The 18,661-nt window shown below is 34.0% G+C and overlaps 1 protein-coding gene across 2 annotated transcripts; it reads right to left on the minus strand.

Moving 5' to 3' along the window:
• LOC147405914 (vacuolar-processing enzyme-like) lies at nucleotides 1-8,071 on the minus strand. Of its 2 annotated transcripts, none has more exons than XM_086433805.1 (9): nucleotides 7,785-8,071; nucleotides 4,379-4,543; nucleotides 4,195-4,270; nucleotides 3,707-3,792; nucleotides 3,419-3,615; nucleotides 2,987-3,035; nucleotides 1,499-1,711; nucleotides 721-927; nucleotides 1-302 (listed from the first exon to the last, which is right to left on the minus strand). In XM_086433805.1, exons 1-9 carry the CDS (start codon nucleotides 7,980-7,982, stop codon nucleotides 120-122), a joined length of 1,374 nt encoding a protein of 457 aa, XP_086289931.1. In that variant the 5' UTR covers nucleotides 7,983-8,071; the 3' UTR covers nucleotides 1-119. The 2 variants fall into 2 exon arrangements, with proteins under 2 accessions (XP_086289931.1, XP_086289930.1); XM_086433804.1 differs by having other exon boundaries at nucleotides 3-302; nucleotides 4,114-4,270; nucleotides 7,785-8,069.
• Nucleotides 8,072-18,661: the final 10,590 nt, after the last annotated feature.

Consider the following 18,661-nt stretch of genomic DNA (forward strand, 5'->3'; position numbering starts at 1 on the left):
TGAACCTGATCCATATATATATATATATATATATATATATATGGATATACGTATATCAACCACAAGAAGGTTTATTAGAACAATAACAATGGTCTTAAACAGTGTGAATCGGTCATCAATCATGCACTGAATCCACTGTGAATGGAGCTCCAAGAATCAGTAGGAATCTTGATACAAACTTGCGCTGAGGCCTCAGCCATCTGCTGCTTCTGAACTCCAGTATTGCAGATATTAGCAATGGAGCGCATGTGTTTCATCCCATACTGGGATAGAGATCCACAGTGCACCTCAAAAGTCCTCACCTGTACAAAATTATAAGGGAAAATTTTCTCAGAGATGGAGGATTCTAAAAAGATTCTTTAAGGGCCACAGCCAATCTTTATCTTATATAACACGCAAATTAATGAAATTACATATAACACACCAAATAAGGATACAGGCACACCATTTAATACAACTGAACCCCCTTGGTTACTTATTTGCATGAATCTTAAATTTTTAGAAGCTGGGCTTTCTTGAGTCTATATTATCAATCAGTACAGATAAGTTTTTTTTTTTTTTGAAGAAGAAGAGAGTGCTGTAATGAAAAACAATAATGATTATCCCCACCTCTATACACCCCATTAATTTAATTTGGGGTAATTAAAAAGTTGGTGGCAATCTAATTAACTGAGTATATATGTAAGAGAAAGAAGATTGGTGAAAAATGGAGCTACTTACCATCGACTTTAGGCAGTCCCAGTCATCTGTGAGAGGCTGCCCTGAAGGCCGAACCGCCTTCAACACTTCGGGACCTTTCTCAAATCCAAACAAAAGCTTTCCTATGAGATTCACACTGTGGTCTATATGTGTCCTATGAGCCATTACTTCGACAAACTGCTTTTGAGCTTCGAGTTTCCTAGGAGAGCCTTCAGGAGCTTTACGAAACTAATAAAGTAATAGATAGAATTTGTAAATATGGGTGACAGTGAGAATCAAATGATACAGAAGGCTGACCATACAAGTGCAAGAAGAGCCAAATAGAACTTGTTCAAAAGGTAGGTGTTGTAATTCTAAATAAAACATAACCTTGATTTGATGAAAATAAAGGAGAGCTGCTATTGGCACCCCAACTTTTACATATTACTCCCCAATTAAAAATAAAGAAAATTAATGAATGGCTGAGAATAATTAAAGGTTGGGATGCCAATAGGAGCTCACTCATTTTTTCTTTCTAGATTTCTATTTTTACGAGTTTAGGATTTTATATGAGCCCAATCATAATAGTAAATAACTACTGAAACTGTTTGAACAAGTGTTATAATGTTGAGATTATACACTAAGCCAAACCTTAGTAATGTTTGAAGAGTGTGTTTTAATCATTAATTGATGTGTGATAAATAATTTAAAAAAATTGGAGTGCCAATAGCAGCTCTCAAATATAGGAGTTGGCAAGGGATTTTACATGGTAAAAGCATGATTAAATTGATAAGTTACAGTAAAAGGGAGTTGGTCAGACCTTGTTCCAGAAGTGAAGGAGATCTGCGTCTCGCTGGTTAACAGTCACTGAAGATGATAGCAAAGAGTTGTCTTCTATGAAAGTAATGTTATTATATGCTGGATTTGAACCCATATATAGGAAGAGGGGTTCCTTGTTAAGAACTATATCCCCATATTGCATGACATGCGACCCATGAGCCATATTCTTGTGGTTTATAGTCCTGCTTTTAACCTGCAAATAATATCATCTTCAAATAAAAAACCTCGTTGGCCATGCCCCTGATGCTTTAAGAGGCCAGAAAACTTGGCACGTGTTGGAAGGGGTGACTCACGAGTCCATGGGAATAGTCGGACTAAGTCTGGATACCCATTGGGAAAAAACACTAAAAAATTAAAAAAAAAAAAAAACACATACACAATGAAAAGAAAAACTAGAGGACAATCAGGACATCTAGGGTCCATTTTGGTTGGACCGTAAGAACGCCTAATCTATTTCCTGCACAACATGTGGGCCACATGCCGAGGGAGGTGAGGCTCACGTCCAACATTGCACAGAACTAGATGGGATATCTTCTAGGAAAAAATGGATCCAGTCATATTAAACATTGGCTTTATTGATCATCTTCGAACCAGTAGCCATATCTATTTTATTGATCATTTTTTGAACCGGTGGCCATATCTATTTTATGTATTTGAGTGTACAAAATGTCTTTTAGACACTGAGAAGTGAGACAAAGTGCTTGGCCGGCCAACGCTTCTAGGTGTAAGCCTCACTTGCATATTTCACTATTCAATATTCAAATTTGTTTCTAAATTCTATTGATTATATTGCATGCCAGTAGCAACAAATAAATATAATAAGAGAGAAAAGACGAGAAGAAGAAAACAGGAAGAATTATTAGTTTTTTTATTTAATTTTCAATTTTTTGCTTATCGTGGGGTATCCCCACCCTTCGGGTGAGACTAATCCCACTGTCACACGAGCCCCCTTGGAAAGTTCCATATGCAACTGGTTGAGTCAAGGGTCAAACCGACCCTGGAGGGTGGCCCCAAGGAATTTATTGCTTCATGGAGTTTTGAACACTTGACCCACCCTTCCTCAGCTTATGAAGGCTCGACTTGCCACTAAGCCAACCCCTTGGGGTTATCATTAGTATGTAGTTTAAAAAACAGAAAAAAAAAAAAAAAAAAGGGTATAGGAAAAAACCAGAAAAAAATAACAAGTGAGACGTACACCTTCTGGGGAACGCCTCTTGTTCTGAGGTGTAAGCATCAGCTATTTTTACATTTCTTCCTTGTGCTTTAGGGAAATTTTAAAGATCATTCCCTGAGGCATTCCTTGAGGTGTACATCTCACACCTTAAAAAATGCTGCAACATAATGCAACAAAAATTGGATATAGTTACTGCACAATTCGGAGTTTGGTATGCACAATCACCCATATGCGGCCTAATCCCTTATACATACATGACATGTACTGAAATAAATGTAGATTCCAAGCTTTTACCTGTTGATACTGCTGCTCCAGAGTTCTAGTCCGTAAATCATGCATGTCACTGTCCAATGCATGATAAGATTTAAGATCATAACAAAAATCAAGCATAAATCAGTTGTAAATGAATGGATCATGTTCGGGTTTTTTTTTTTTTTTTTTTAACTTGTTTCCCCCATCAACCCTTAGTTAAATAATATAAGCTATTTTAGATTGAATGATATCAACAATGGCATCTCTTTCACCATATGATATTGCCATGTTTCTTTTCTTTTCTTTTTTAACATTTTTACAAAACTTATTTATTAGTGTGAACTTAAAAGGGCATGTTCAAGAGGTTCATGCTCCATGCCTCCATGTTTACAAACATTGAATATTACTATTTTCAGATTTAAAGAACTTCAAAATTTTAAAGAAATTATTTGTGGTGGAAAAGAAAATTCTAACCTGTCTTCCATCCAAGCTATGCTATACATGTCCCCCAAACAAGTCCCATATTCAGAGGGAGAACCAGGTTCTCCAGGACAATAGGTTCCCCAGCTACTCTCTTCAGCATTTGCTGCTGTGGTTACATATATATTTAATCCTTCAGGAAGAAGACCTTCAAAAATACTCCCAGATTCACAAGCTTCAACATAAAACAACTACAACATCACAGAATCCGCCAAAAAATTATTGAACTCATACCACAATTCCATATACGCATGCAAATAATAACACTGGTAAGTTACCTACCAAGCTTTTATAGGTTCCAGATGTGTGCTTTTTCTTCAACATATCTATTAGATCATTTGCATAAAGGTAAGGATTGGTCGGCATCCCTAAAAATAAAGCATGTCATGGACTATAAGTTGTCACTTTCATCATTCAAAATCTAAAGAACGCTAACAAAGAGAACAAAAATGTTTGAATTTGCAAGATATTGCAACAATTATTTAGGACTGAATCAAGACTCAAACAAGTTCTCTCAAATGAATGGCTTGCAATTTAAACAAAATTGCTTAGATTCTTAATCTGAGTCTTGAGTAAGCTAACATGGCCCAGGCTCAACGGGAGATGGAGCTTTTAAACCATTATGGTAATTTTCGATAAACAATAAATATCTGTAAATTCTAATCACAAAATTGTTTTAATATACAAACCAAGCACCCCAGGACCACCATGATCCGAATAATAGATAAAGATATGATCATTAGGACCACTATCAACGACCTTTCCACTACCTCCCGTAAGAGCAGTTTTGTTTCCAAGAACAACAGCAAAAAAGTTACCAACCGTAACATCATTGCCTGTATAATCCTGCAATGAGAAAATCCTGAAGATGAGAAGATACCAGACTACTCAATAGATAATAAGAATCAAAGCCAAGACCAAGCTAACAAAAAAAAATCAAACAAACCAACCAACCTTTGGGACTCCTGCATAAACATCATCACCATGAGGGCTGTTAATGATGACACCAGGCCTGGGGTTCTCCTCATTGAATGCGATGTCATCATACATGAAAACAATAATGTTTTCATCTTTCAAGCCACCTTTTCTTAAGACTTGATAGGCATGACACACATCAGCCTAACAAAATTTCAAAAGTCACAATATCAACATCAAAGATAAGAAATACCATTAGAAAGTCTCGTACTCTTAATGAAAATTGGCTTGAGAAATCAATAAAAGATGGATGAAAACTATTATATGAGATCAAGATGACAAGTTTGTGAGTCACACTTGGAGGCCTTTGGTGAGCACATTTCACAATTGAACCAAACAATAACATAAGCAAAATTTCCCTACAACGGAAATGTAAATTGTTATCGGAAAGTCATTGTTTGAAGTTGTTTATGGGTGGACTCCTCAACATGTGTTAGATATGGTCCCAATATCTATTCAAGGCAAAAACAGTGATGATGATGATGATGCTTTTGTTGAACGTATTCAGGAAATTCAACAAGAAGTTCAGCATTCTATTGAGTTTGGATTCTAGAAATTGTTTTTCCATACTTTTATTGAAGAAAGGGTTAGGTTTATTCATTTTTTTTTCAGTTGCCTAGTCTTATTACAATTGATTTCCCTACTCTCACTATTTACTTTGTGATCTTAGTATAATATTTAGGTTTAGTTTAGTAACTTTACTTTGTCTTTTATTCAAGTTTATTAGGGTTTGAAAATTAGGAGAGAGAAAGTTACGAAAATTAGACATTTTAATCTTATTAGGAATCTTGGCTGATTTTCTTTATTTATAAAGTATACTAGGGTTTATTTATAAAGAATGAATGGAATAAACAAGAAGTTTTTGTTTTCTTTGAATGTAATTGCATTCAACATGGTTGATGCCATGGAAATCATTGAGGTGATTCCAAGGTAAATATAATTTTTTTTCTTTTCTTTAATATTCTTCTCATCATCTATCTTCATTTTTTATTTGTGAGAAATTAAGGAACCATCAAGAACCCTGTAATCCTTTTTAGAACCCAACCCATAAACTTTTGTTTTCTTGATTTTTTTTTTTTTTTCAAGAAATTTTGAATTCTTGATTCTTGGATTCTTGAATCTTGAAACCCCTTTCTTGATTTTTGATTCTTGAAACCCCATTTTGCTTTACCCTTTAATCCTTCCCCATTTTCTTTAACCCTTATTTCATTAATCTCCTAAATCAAATCTACTCTATACCCAAATCCCCTATTTTTTCAAAATTAAATTTCATTTTCTTATCTCTCCTATTGTCTCCCATACCAAATCCTTAACCCAATCCCCAACCAAATTTCCCTAAATCTGCATCACTTTGTTAAAAACAATTTGCAATCTGAATTAACTACACTTCCCATCTCTATGACATAGAAGAACTCATGCATAGTTAAAGGATGTGTTTATGATTCTTAAGGTTTTCTATAGCTAGAATGTCCAGTGGGATGTTGTGATACATGGAACTCTAGGTAGATACATCTATATGAGTGTGGAAGTAGATTGCTTCCGATGAGAATTGAGATTAATTCTCTCGAGTGCTCATGAATCCAAGATAATAATCAAAGAAAATATATTGCGAAGTACTGACACATCCGTCAATGATACAATTGTGTAAAATAACAATTACTATTGACTTAAATGAAGTCAAAATAAAACACATAGCAATTCACCGTACAACGAGAGGAATTAATGCGCTTAAAGCTAATAGAAAATTAATTAAAAACAATGGGTACCAAACCTATGTGACCGGAAATCTCCAGATCTAGGTTCAATTGGAAAAATAAGTTGTTAAAATGATTGTTGAGGGTATTACACTGGACTTGTACTTCATGCTCATCTCTATGGTGTAGTAGTATCATTAAGGGTTGAGTCATTGCTTCTTAATGCTTTCAATAGCTGTCCATTTCAGTAAGATGTAGATACATAGGACACCTTTAATAGAAGCATCTATAAGAGTGAGGAATTGAGGCCACTTCATAGGAGAATTATAACCAACTCTCTAGAGTGCTCATGAAAAAACTTGGGATTTGGGAATGCTCAGGGTCGAAACAAACACAATCAATATAACTAAAAATGTGCTGAAAGAGTTAGTATGTGAGATTCATCATCTCAATTTAGTTTTAAAAGTTAGACAGTTCAAGTCCAAATTTCACTGAATGGCTAGTACACCCAATGGATCTGCACTAAGAAAGATTCAGGTCCAAAAGACCCCATTGCCCAAGTATGAATTTTCCACCATACTCCAAATTTTGATTTCGTATTTAATTTTCATTCATTTAAATTAATTAAAATGAAAAAAGGTTGGAAAGGCAGACACTAGAAAATCGGTTTTTAATTTCTTTCATGACTCGAGAAACTTGAGAAATTTGTGGGATTGGGGGAACCATGTGTCTCATATGTTCTCTCCACATAGTCCTCTTCTCCCATGGAGATTCTCTCTCTGTAACCAACCCAAAATCATCCCTGCAACTAGATCAATTCTTTCATCTTATTTTTTCTTATGTTGTCATTAACATAATCATTTTTAGTCCCCTTTTAAATTTTGGGAGAATATTTTTTTTTTTTGGAGTACAAACATATGGAGTTTTCTCTTCTCTAGGTCTGTGTAGGTTATATAGAAGAGGAGGCCCATTGAATCTTGAGAGGAGAAATGCGAAAGCCTGAAAACATCTTACTAGGGGAGTAGTAGGGCATTTCTATCTTTTAGGAAATTGTGCAGAGCACGAACATCAGTTATCGATAAGTCCTTCTTTCTCCCTTAATATCATATCCAAAATTTCTTATTACAGTGCTTTTCAAGAAATCTAAATAGTCTACTACAATTGGATGACATCATGACATTGCCGTTTAATTTTTTGGATTACGAACTAAATCTTAGTAAATTGCTACAAATTTATTGTTGTTGTTCTTGTTCATATCTGAAGCAATTTTTGGTAGAATTGGAAATTCAAATTTTTTGCAACTCATTTCTAACATAAACTTAGACCATGATTTCCCTCAGAATTCAAACTCTCAGCTCCACATATCATACAAACAAACAAAAAATTAGCCTTCCTCAATGAAAATCCGAATCGAAAAAACAATCCAAAATGAAACTAACCTCTCAAAAAATCAAATCTCATTCTCTAGCTTCTCAAAACAAACTTACCAATACTCACTTCAAATTAAACCCTAATCTCCCTTAAAAAAAAAAAAAAAAAAAAAAAAAACTGCATTAACAAAATAACTCTAATATCAATGTACAGCAAACCAAACAACCCCAAAACCTCATTAAAAAACTAGAAAACAAAAAAGAATCAGAGAAAATAATCAAACACAAACATTAACATTGAAATTAATCAAAAGATTATACCTGATGCCTGTAATTCATATAATTTTTTGATCCAGCAATCAAAACAGCCCATCTTGTCCCCTCCGAATCATCTTCATTATCATCTTTGCGGATAAATTCCGAAGGTAACGTAAGCACATCATTGACTACATTTCGACTCTCAACGGTCAATATTGAAAGCAAAAGGAAAATAAGTAGGACGACGATGTAGCGAATCATTTCTTCGGTGGCTCAGAACGAAAGTTTCAAGGACGAGAGAGAGATAGAGAGATAGAGGGCCGTATGTATTGGTTGAAATCACACCATGCTCCGCACTGCACACTGCACAGTACACAGCACAGGTGGTGACGGTTATGATTGGTTTTCCTTTGGTGGGTCCAACACTTTTTTGATTTGTTTAATAAGTTACTTGTCAATTGATGGGTCGAGTGTACGTTACATTTTCGAAGAAGCCTAGTTGGTGTTAGGGGTGCACATTGGATTGGGTAAATCCGAGATCCGAACCAATCCGAAACTTTTGGATTGGATTGGATTGGTTCGGACTAAACACACCCACGGTTCGGGTACGGATCGAAGAAAAAAAATCCGATTAATTTGGTTTGATTTCGGATTAGGATATAATAGAACCTAACCAATCTGAAAACCGAACTAAAGAACCTGAATCAATCATCCAATACCCAGATGGAAATATAGAAATCAATTTCCCATTATTCAAAAGGTCAATAATATTGACAGATGAAATCAGTTCTATAAGTACAATACCCTTACAAGATAATTTAATCCCAGGAAGACAATCCATTGATAGGGCCTCTACAAGTATATATATATATATATATATAATATATATATATATATAAAATATATATATATCTATATATATGTAATTATTTAAAAAATAAATTTCGGTTTCTTTCTTTTCTTCTTCTTCCTTAATTTTTTTATTATCCCAAAGTCCACGTTTAAAAAAAGTCATATTTGTTTTTAAGGTTTGAAGATTGGAGGAGATAGAATGCTTGGATTGAGAAAGAAGGTATCTATCTTCAATAAGTATGAGAACCGAGAACCGATCCGAACCAATCCGAACCAAGATTGGATTGGATTGGTTCAGTTTCAAATTTGTAGAACCGATCATGTTTGATTCGATTCCAATTTTGCCAAAATCCGAACCAATCCGAATCATGTGCACCCCTAGTTGGTGTTAAAATGTTGTTTTGTTGATAATCAACTTCTTCCAAAATGAGTTTGAAGTAAAAAAAACTACAAAACTCAGAAACAAAAATGAGTTTGAAGTAAAAAATTCCACCAACCATGTTTATAAGATGATGGTCAGAAAAACTATGCTTTTTTATGCTACTTAATGTTACATAATCAATAAATTGAATGTAATAGAGATACTATGTTGAGTGCAAAAAATTTAAGAAAGTTAAAATTAGAAACGAGTGTATTTAAAATAAATTAATTTTAGAGTAGGTCAATAGACGAAAGAAAATTTTAAGTGAATATGTTTAACGAATGTCGAATATAATTTCACTCATAAAAAGTATTTAAGTTGAAGATCATAAAAAATCAAGAGAAATACTCAAAACAAGTCAATAAAGATGATGAAATAGATATGAAATATGAACTCACTTACAATAACATAAGACTAGGCTTAGGTTATGTGGTTTTAGTTTTCATCCTTGAAGTCAAACGGTATTTATTAAATTTCAAATTATTTGAAATACTATTACTACAATTTAAATAGATCAAAGTACCCTACTCATTCGAAGTATTGAAACTTTTATGATTCAGAAGAGAATCAAACTATTTTGGCATTCGTTTAGAGCTTTTTTTTTTTTTTTTTTTTTTTTTTTTTAAAGGTGAGCTTTTGTATCAAGACCCAACAGTTCAAGTTTATGAAATTTTTTGGAAAATGTTTTTATTTTTATTTTTATAAAGTTTGATCAATGTTTTTACTAGGAAGTCAGGCAGTTGATTAAGAATTAAGGTCATTTTAGAATCTAATAATCATCATGCTAATATGAAATCTATTTTTCAATATTTGGTTTCTATGATCAAAAGGATATGAAAAATTGGATTTCTTTTATATTTATTTGTCTTGATTGATTGTAAAAGTCTAAAATCTAGATGATTCATCTTAATTGGGCTAATTGCAGGGTCTAGTGCTAATTGGGTTTCAAAGTTCTAAGTCAAGCCAAAGCTTGGCCTGTCTTATGGTCCAACCAAGCCAAACAAAAAAGGGTTGGGGCTATTTGCACCCATCTTTTTGCTTGACTCGCCCACTTAAATGTTATTTTCTAAGAAATAGTGAAATTAGTTGTCACACCCACTTTAAAATTGACTTACTTTTTGTTCGGTAAAAATCGATTGAAAATTTTCATCGCAACTTGGTAGGACCCTATTAAATCTATGCTAGCGAATTCAGTATTGACCTACCAAATGAAGCTTCATTTCATTTTTTTTCGTTGTCGAGATTTTTGATCAACTTCAACATTAGGAGTTGAGATTTCCAGAATCATTTCTAAACTACTTTGTAAGCTCTAAGTGTATTATTACTTCTTGTACAGCGAAATCCTTGTTGAAAACCTTAGTTGAAACTTCCCTTGATGCAAAGAAGAAAAATGAGAGAGAGAGAGAAGAAAATCGAATTCGATTTGGATAGGATGGTGGGGTGTATGAGTATAGGGGATTGCTCGCTGTACCCACTTTTTAGGTGAGTGAAAGTAGTAAGTGACTCCTATTAAATGGCTCATGTAAAAACAAATGGCCTTTTAAATAAAAGTAGCTCACCACAGTAAAAAAACACGCCCCACAAATTTTTTTGAGCTTATTTATTTGTCTAGTATAGCTGATTGGTTACGTTCTAGTGACTCCTATTAAATGATTCATGTAAAAACACATGATCTAGATCATGTAAATACGCAAACTAAGCTTAAGATTTATACATATTGTAGATGCAAAGCCTTAAACTACCTTGAGATTCCCACTAGACGATTGATGTCCACCTCTTGTGATCCTAAGTGTGCCTACAACAACACCTCTCTGACGCCCTAGTCAGAATCATAGTAAAAAAATGCATTCAAGGGTTTATGCAGAAAGGATTGCGTACCTTTTTGTGCCCCTACCCCCCTTGTATTTATAGTAAAACATGCATTCAAGGGTTTACGCAAAAATGTTTATTTGATTTGTTTCTCAGTTGAGCTCAATCACAATCAAATTCCTTGATTTCCATCATGATCCTTAAGCTTATTTTTTATGAGCGCTAGCTCATAATGGTTCTTATAGATTCCTAAATTCCGCCATTCACCTTTCAAACCTTTGGATTTCTTCTTTAGTCCTCGAGGATAATCCAACATCATCTTGCAAATTATGCTCATACAATAATGTATACATCCATTTTCATCAATAGTAGAAAAACATGGCTGGTTCATTCATTTTTTAAACTACCAAAACTTATATTGTAAAGTACCTCCAAAAAAAGTATTCTTGATGAACCCTACATCGAGTTCAAGTTCAAAATTTTGAAGAAGCTGCTTTTGAGATTTCAAAATAAAAAATAAAATAAAATAAAAATAAACTTACAGTTCTATCGAGATCGTTCGTGTTCGTGAGACGAAGTTGCAGTGAGAGCGAGAGAGTGCAACTTAGTAGAAGCCGTTCGTGTTCGTGCTTCGTCGGAGCGAGAGTGAGGAGGTTCGAGGGTTTCAGCGGAGCGAGAGAGAGAGAGAGAGAGAGAGAGAGAGGGAGAGAGAGAGGTTATCGTCGATGGAGTTGCAGCGAGAGAGAGGATGGTTTTGAGGTTTCAGCGGAGCGAGAGCGAGAGAGAGAGAGAGAGGGGTTCGAAGGTTTAGAGAGACAGACGAGAGCTCTCTGTGTTCGAGAGTTTGGAGAGAATAGTTCGAGCGTTTGGAGAGAAAAGACGAGTTGATTGCTGTTTTTCATTCAGGGAGGTGGCACTAATAACGCCAAAGATGAGGGAGGGCGCTGTAAAAAAGCCCATAACTTTTAACTTAAACGAAATCAACAATCTCGACCGTCCGATTCAATAATATCTAACGGACGGGTTTCTTTTGTTAAAACAACTGATAAAACACATGCATCCGAACGCCTCCCTATATATATATGGAAATGTTCAGCACCCTAAGTTTTACCACACACTTTAACAAACGTTTTTTGTCCTACATGGGTTAGAAGTTTTAGAATGAGCTGATTTTTGGTGAGGATGATCTCTATGATTAGAAGATCATCCTCCCCAAAAATCAGCCCATTCCGAAATGTTTAGCCCCATGTTTACACGTTGAAAAATCGTGGACCGTCCATTTTTTGTAAATCAATTTTGATGGGGTTAGAAGTTTTGGAATGAGCTGATTTTTGGTGAGGATGATCTCTAGGAGATCATCCTCACCAAAAATCAGCTCATTCCAAAACTTCTAACCCATGTAACAAAACGCGTTTGTTAAAGTGTGTGGTAAAACTTAGGGTGCCGAACGGGACCCATATATATATATATGGTCAGGTTCCAAGGACAACCATTTCTACACACATATAGACAATGTGTTTTGTCTTATATGGGCAAAAATGTTTGGAATGGACTGATTTTTTGTGAGGATGATCTCTGTGATGAGGAGATCATCCTTGCCAAAAATCAGCTCATTAAGAAACTTCTAGACCGTCCAATTTTTGTTGAAAAATTATAAACGGTCCAATTTTTGTAAATCAATTTTGATGGGGTTACAAGTTTTGGAATGGGATGATTTTTTGCCAGGATGATCCCCTCATCACAGAGATCATCCTCACAAAAAATCAGTCCATTCCAAACATTTTTGCCCATATAAGACAAAACACGTTGTCTATATGTGTGTAGAAATGGTTGTCCTTTGAACCTGACCCATATATATATATAGATATATGTAATTATTTAAAAAATAAAAATTTCGGTTTTTTATTTCTTTCTTCTTCTTCCTTTTAATTTTTTTATTATCCCAAAGTCCACGTTTAAAAAAAGTCATATTTGTTTTTAAGGTTTGAAGATTGGAGGAGATAGAATGCTTGGATTGAGAAAGAAGGTATCTATCTTCAATAAGTATGAGAACCGAGAACCGATCCGAACCAATCCGAACCAAGATTGGATTGGATTGGTTCAGTTTCAAATTTGTAGAACCGATCATGTTTGATTCGATTCCAATTTTGCCAAAATCCGAACCAATCCGAATCATGTGCACCCCTAGTTGGTGTTAAAATGTTGTTTTGTTGATAATCAACTTCTTCCAAAATGAGTTTGAAGTAAAAAAATACTACAAAACTCAGAAACAAAAATGAGTTTGAAGTAAAAAATTCCACCAAACCATGTTATAAGATGATGGTCAGAAAAACTATGCTTTTTTATGCTACTTAATGTTACATAATCAATAAATTGAATGTAATAGAGATACTATGTTGAGTGCAAAAAATTTAAGAAAGTTAAAATTAGAAACGAGTGTATTTAAAATAAATTAATTTTAGAGTAGGTCAATAGACGAAAGAAAATTTTAGTGAATATGTTTAACGAATGTCGAATATAATTTCACTCATAAAAAGTATTTAAGTTGAAGATCATAAAAAATCAAGAGAAATACTCAAAACAGTCAATAAAGATGATGAAATAGATATGAAATATGAACTCACTTACAATAACATAAGACTAGGCTTAGGTTATGTGGTTTTAGTTTTCATCCTTGAAGTCAAACGGTATTTATTAAATTTCAAATTATTTGAAATACTATTACTACCATTTAAATAGATCAAAGTACCCTACTCATTCGAAGTATTGAAACTTTTATGATTCAGAAGAGAATCAAACTATTTTGGCATTCGTTTAGAGCTTTTTTTTTTTTTTTTTTTTTTTTTTTTTTTTGGTGAGCTTTTGTATCAAGACCCAACAGTTCAAGTTTATGAAATTTTTTGGAAAATGTTTTTATTTTTATTTTTATAAAGTTTGATCAATGTTTTTACTAGGAAGTCAGGCAGTTGATTAAGAATTAAGGTCATTTTAGAATCTAATAATCATCATGCTAATATGAAATCTATTTTTCAATATTTGGTTTCTATGATCAAAAGGATATGAAAAATTGGATTTCTTTTATATTTATTTGTCTTGATTGATTGTAAAAGTCTAAAATCTAGATGATTCATCTTAATTGGGCTAATTGCAGGGTCTAGTGCTAATTGGGTTTCAAAGTTCTAAGTCAAGCCAAAACTTGGCCTGTCTTATGGTCCAACCAAGCCAAACAAAAAAGGGTTGGGGCTATTTGCACCCATCTTTTTTGCTTGACTCGCCCACTTAAATGTTATTTTCTAAGAAATAGTGAAATTAGTTGTCACACCCACTTTAAAATTGACTTATTTTTTGTTCGGTAAAAATCAATTGAAAATTTTCATCGCAACTTGGTAGGATCCTACTGAATCTATGCTAACGAATTCAGTACTGACCTACTAAATGAAGTTTCATTTCATTTTTTTTCGTTGTCGAGATTTTTGATCAACTTCAACATTAGGAGTTGAGATTTCCAGGATCATTTCTAAATTACTTTACAAGTTCTAAGTGTATTACTTCTTGTACAACGAAATTCTTGTTGAAACCTTAGTTGAAACTTCCATTGATGCAAAGAAGAAGAAAAATGAGAGAGAGAGAAGAAAATCGAATTCGATTTGGATAGGATGGTGGGGTGTATGAGTAAAGGGGATTGCTCGCTGTACCCACTTTTTAGGTGAGTGAAAGTAGTAAGTGACTCCCATTAAATGGTTCATGTAAAAACACATGACCTTTTAAATGAAAGTAGCTCACCACAGTAAAAAAACACGCCCCACAAATTTTTTTGAGCTTATTTATTGTCTGGTATAGCTGATTGGTTACGTTCTAGTGACTCCTATTAAATGATTCATGTAAAAACACATGATCTAGATCATGTAAATACGCAAACTAAGCTTAAGATTTATACATATTGTAGATGCAAAGCCTTAAACTACCTTGAGATTCCCACTAGACGATTGATGTCCACCTCTTGTGATCCTAAGTGTGCCTACAACAACACCTCTCTGACGCCCTAGTCAGAATCATAGTAAAAAAATGCATTCAAGGGTTTATGCAGAAAGGATTGCGTACCTTTTTGTGCCCCTACCCCCCTTGTATTTATAGTAAAACATGCATTCAAGGGTTTACGCAAAAATGTTTATTTGATTTGTTTCTCAGTTGAGCTCAATCACAATCAAATTCCTTGATTTCCATCATGATCCTTAAGCTTATTTTTTATGAGCGCTAGCTCATAATGGTTCTTATAGATTCCTAAATTCCGCCATTCACCTTTCAAACCTTTGGATTTCTTCTTTAGTCCTCGAGGATAATCCAACATCATCTTGCAAATTATGCTCATACAATAATGTATACATCCATTTTCATCAATAGTAGAAAAACATGGCTGGTTCATTCATTTTTTAAACTACCAAAACTTATATTGTAAAGTACCTCCAAAAAAGTAGTCTTTTGATGAACCCTACATCGAGTTCAAGTTCAAAATTTTGAAGAAGCTGCTTTTGAGATTTCAAAATAAAAAATAAAATAAAATAAAAATAAACTTACAGTTCTATCGAGATCGTTCGTGTTCGTGAGACGAAGTTGCAGTGAGAGCGAGAGAGTGCAACTTAGTAGAAGCCGTTCGTGTTCGTGCTTCGTCGGAGCGAGAGTGAGGAGGTTCGAGGGTTTCAGCGGAGCGAGAGAGAGAGAGAGAGAGAGAGAGGGAGAGAGAGAGGTTATCATCGATGGAGTTGCAGCGAGAGAGAGGATGGTTTTGAGGTTTCAGCGGAGCGAGAGCGAGAGAGAGAGAGAGAGGGGTTCGAAGGTTTAGAGAGACAGACGAGAGCTCTCTGTGTTCGAGAGTTTGGAGAGAATAGTTCGAGCGTTTGGAGAGAAAAGACGAGTTGATTGCTGTTTTTCATTCAGGGAGGTGGCACTAATAACGCCAAAGATGAGGGATGGCGCTGTAAAAAAGCCCATAACTTTTAACTTAAACGAAATCAACAATCTCGACCGTCCGATTCAATAATATCTAACGGACGGGTTTCTTTTGTTAAAACAACTGATAAAACACATGCATCCGAACGCCTCCCTATATATATATGGAAATGTTCAGCACCCTAAGTTTTACCACACACTTTAACAAACGTTTTTTGTCCTACATGGGTTAGAAGTTTTAGAATGAGCTGATTTTTGGTGAGGATGATCTCTATGATTAGAAGATCATCCTCCCCAAAAATCAGCCCATTCCGAAATGTTTAGCCCCATGTTTACACGTTGAAAAATCGTGGACCGTCCATTTTTTGTAAATCAATTTTGATGGGGTTAGAAGTTTTGGAATGAGCTGATTTTTGGTGAGGATGATCTCTAGGAGATCATCCTCACCAAAAATCAGCTCATTCCAAAACTTCTAACCCATGTAAGACAAAACGCGTTTGTTAAAGTGTGTGGTAAAACTTAGGGTGCCGAACGGGACCCATATATATATATATGGTCAGGTTCCAAGGACAACCATTTCTACACACATATAGACAATGTGTTTTGTCTTATATGGGCAAAAATGTTTGGAATGGACTGATTTTTTGTGAGGATGATCTCTGTGATGAGGAGATCATCCTTGCCAAAAATCAGCTCATTAAGAAACTTCTAGACCGTCCAATTTTTGTTGAAAAATTATAAACGGTCCAATTTTTGTAAATCAATTTTGATGGGGTTACAAGTTTTGGAATGGGATGATTTTTTGCCAGGATGATCCCCTCATCACAGAGATCATCCTCACAAAAAATCAGTCCATTCCAAACATTTTTGCCCATATAAGACAAAACACGTTGTCTATATGTGTGTAGAAATGGTTGTCCTTTGAACCTGACCCATATATATATATAGATATATGTAATTATTTAAAAAATAAAAATTTCGGTTTTTTATTTCTTTCTTCTTCTTCATTTTAATTTTTTTATTATCCCAAAGTCCACGTTTAAAAAAAGTCATATTTGTTTTTAAGGTTTGAAGATTGGAGGAGATAGAATGCTTGGATTGAGAAAGAAGGTATCTATCTTCAATAAGTATGAGAACCGAGAACCGATCCGAACCAATCCGAACCAAGATTGGATTGGATTGGTTCAGTTTCAAATTTGTAGAACCGATCATGTTTGATTCGATTCCAATTTTGCCAAAATCCGAACCAATCCGAATCATGTGCACCCCTAGTTGGTGTTAAAATGTTGTTTTGTTGATAATCAACTTCTTCCAAAATGAGTTTGAAGTAAAAAAATACTACAAAACTCAGAAACAAAAATGAGTTTGAAGTAAAAAATTCCACCAAACCATGTTTATAAGATGATGGTCAGAAAAACTATGCTTTTTTATGCTACTTAATGTTACATAATCAATAAATTGAATGTAATAGAGATACTATGTTGAGTGCAAAAAATTTAAGAAAGTTAAAATTAGAAACGAGTGTATTTAAAATAAATTAATTTTAGAGTAGGTCAATAGACGAAAGAAAATTTTAAGTGAATATGTTTAACGAATGTCGAATATAATTTCACTCATAAAAAGTATTTAAGTTGAAGATCATAAAAAATCAAGAGAAATACTCAAAACAAGTCAATAAAGATGATGAAATAGATATGAAATATGAACTCACTTACAATAACATAAGACTAGGCTTAGGTTATGTGGTTTTAGTTTTCATCCTTGAAGTCAAACGGTATTTATTAAATTTCAAATTATTTGAAATACTATTACTACAATTTAAATAGATCAAAGTACCCTACTCATTCGAAGTATTGAAACTTTTATGATTCAGAAGAGAATCAAACTATTTTGGCATTCGTTTAGAGCTTTTTTTTTTTTTTTTTTTTTTTTTTTTTTTTTTTAAAGGTGAGCTTTTGTATCAAGACCCAACAGTTCAAGTTTATGAAATTTTTTGGAAAATGTTTTTATTTTTATTTTTATAAAGTTTGATCAATGTTTTTACTAGGAAGTCATGCAGTTGATTAAGAATTAAGGTCATTTTATAATCTAATAATCATCATGCTAATATGAAATCTATTTTTCAATATTTGGTTTCTATGATCAAAAGGATATGAAAAATTGGATTTCTTTTATATTTATTTGTCTGGATTGATTGTAAAAGTCTAAAATCTAGATGATTCATCTTAATTGGGCTAATTGCAGGGTCTAGTGCAAATTGGGTTTCAAAGTTCTAAGTCAAGCCAAAACTTGGCCTGTCTTATGGTCCAACCAAGCCAAACAAAAAAGGGTTGGGGCTATTTGCACCCATCTTTTTTGCTTGACTCGCCCACTTAAATGTTATTTTCTAAGAAATAGTGAAATTAGTTGTCACACCCACTTTAAAATTGACTTACTTTTTGTTCGGTAAAAATCAATTGAAAATTTTCATCGCAACTTGGTAGGATCCTACTGAATCTATGCTAACGAATTCAGTACTGACCTACTAAATGAAGTTTCATTTCATTTTTTTTCGTTGTCGAGATTTTTGATCAACTTCAACATTAGGAGTTGAGATTTTCAGGATCATTTCTAAATTTCTTTGCAAGTTCTAAGTGTATTACTTCTTGTACAACGAAATTCTTGTTGAAACCTTAGTTGAAACTTCCATTGATGCAAAGAAGAAGAAAATGAGAGAGAGAGAGAGAGAGAGAGAGAGAAGAAAATCGAATTCGATTTGGATAGGATGGTGGGGTGTATGAGTAAAGGGGATTGCTCGCTGTACCCACTTTTTAGGTGAGTGAAAGTAGTAAGTGACTCCCATTAAATGGTTCATGTAAAAACACATGACCTTTTAAATGAAAGTAGCTCACCACAGTAAAAAAACACGCCC

The sequence above is a fragment of the Akebia trifoliata genome, chromosome 3 (genome assembly GCF_017979445.1).
Source record: "Akebia trifoliata isolate Shusen 1 chromosome 3, ASM1797944v1, whole genome shotgun sequence".
NCBI classification, from domain to species: Eukaryota; Viridiplantae; Streptophyta; class Magnoliopsida; order Ranunculales; family Lardizabalaceae; genus Akebia; species Akebia trifoliata.

Coding starts and splice junctions, on each gene's coding strand:
- LOC147405914 (XM_086433804.1), bottom strand. CDS start 7,982: ATGATTCGCTACATCGTCGTCCTACTTATTTTCCTTTTGCTTTCAATA. Junction 4,271..4,378: donor TTTATGCAGGAGTCCCAAAG/GTTGGTTGGTTT, acceptor TTCTCATTGCAG/GATTATACAGGCAATGATGT. Junction 303..720: donor GGGACTGCCTAAAGTCGATG/GTAAGTAGCTCC, acceptor AATTTTGTACAG/GTGAGGACTTTTGAGGTGCA.